The 637-nt window shown below is 58.4% G+C and overlaps 1 protein-coding gene across 1 annotated transcript in view; it reads right to left on the bottom strand.

Moving 5' to 3' along the window:
- Nucleotides 1-195, bottom strand: part of SLC39A14 (solute carrier family 39 (zinc transporter), member 14) — a 6,883-nt gene extending 6,688 nt beyond the window's left edge. The window contains 1 exon segment of the mRNA XM_010136486.1: nucleotides 175-195. Coding sequence (XP_010134788.1) covers nucleotides 175-195 — 21 coding nt within the window.
- Nucleotides 196-637: the final 442 nt, after the last annotated feature.

The following is a 637-nucleotide window of genomic DNA, read 5'->3' on the forward strand; positions in this document are numbered from 1 at the left end:
GGGAAGCAGCCACGCTAACGCCACACTGGGTCCTGCTCGTGCCACCAGTGCCGCGACACGTTCCCCTCGGGGACCTCTGCCCGCCCGTGCCAGCGTTCGGAGAACGCGGGAGCCCAGGGGCCAGAGGTGGCCTTTTCATTCGGTTATATTTTAACTACCATAACAACAACGAACCAGGTCCTTCCCAGCCGCCATCGTAGATGCCTTTATAGTATTTGCCTAGAACCAGTCCTTGCCCTCTCGGCTCCTTTCATATCGGCCGTCAATCAATAAAAAAAGGGCGGCAGACCTGGGGGAGGCAGGGGTGGGTGCGAAGAAAGGGCGTTGAACAACGAACCAGGTCCTTCCCAGCCGCCATCGTAGATGCCTTTATAGTATTTGCCTAGAACCAGTCCTTGCCCTCTCGGCTCCTTTCATATCAGCCGTCAATCAATAAAAACAGGGCGGCAGACCTGGAGGAGGCAGGGCTGGGTGCGAAGAAGGGGCTTGGAGAGAGGGTGGGAGGCCGGGCACGAGCTGCACGTCCCCCTCAGGCAGCACCCGAGAGGCTGGAGCGGGGCCCAGCTGGAAAAGCCTCACTTTTGAGATTTGGAAGGACAAGCAGAAAATAATTTGCCTTCGGCCGTCCCCGTGCACC

The sequence above is a fragment of the Buceros rhinoceros genome, unplaced genomic scaffold (assembly GCF_000710305.1).
Source record: "Buceros rhinoceros silvestris isolate BGI_N320 unplaced genomic scaffold, ASM71030v1 scaffold25735, whole genome shotgun sequence".
In the NCBI taxonomy this organism is placed as follows: Eukaryota; Metazoa; Chordata; class Aves; order Bucerotiformes; family Bucerotidae; genus Buceros; species Buceros rhinoceros.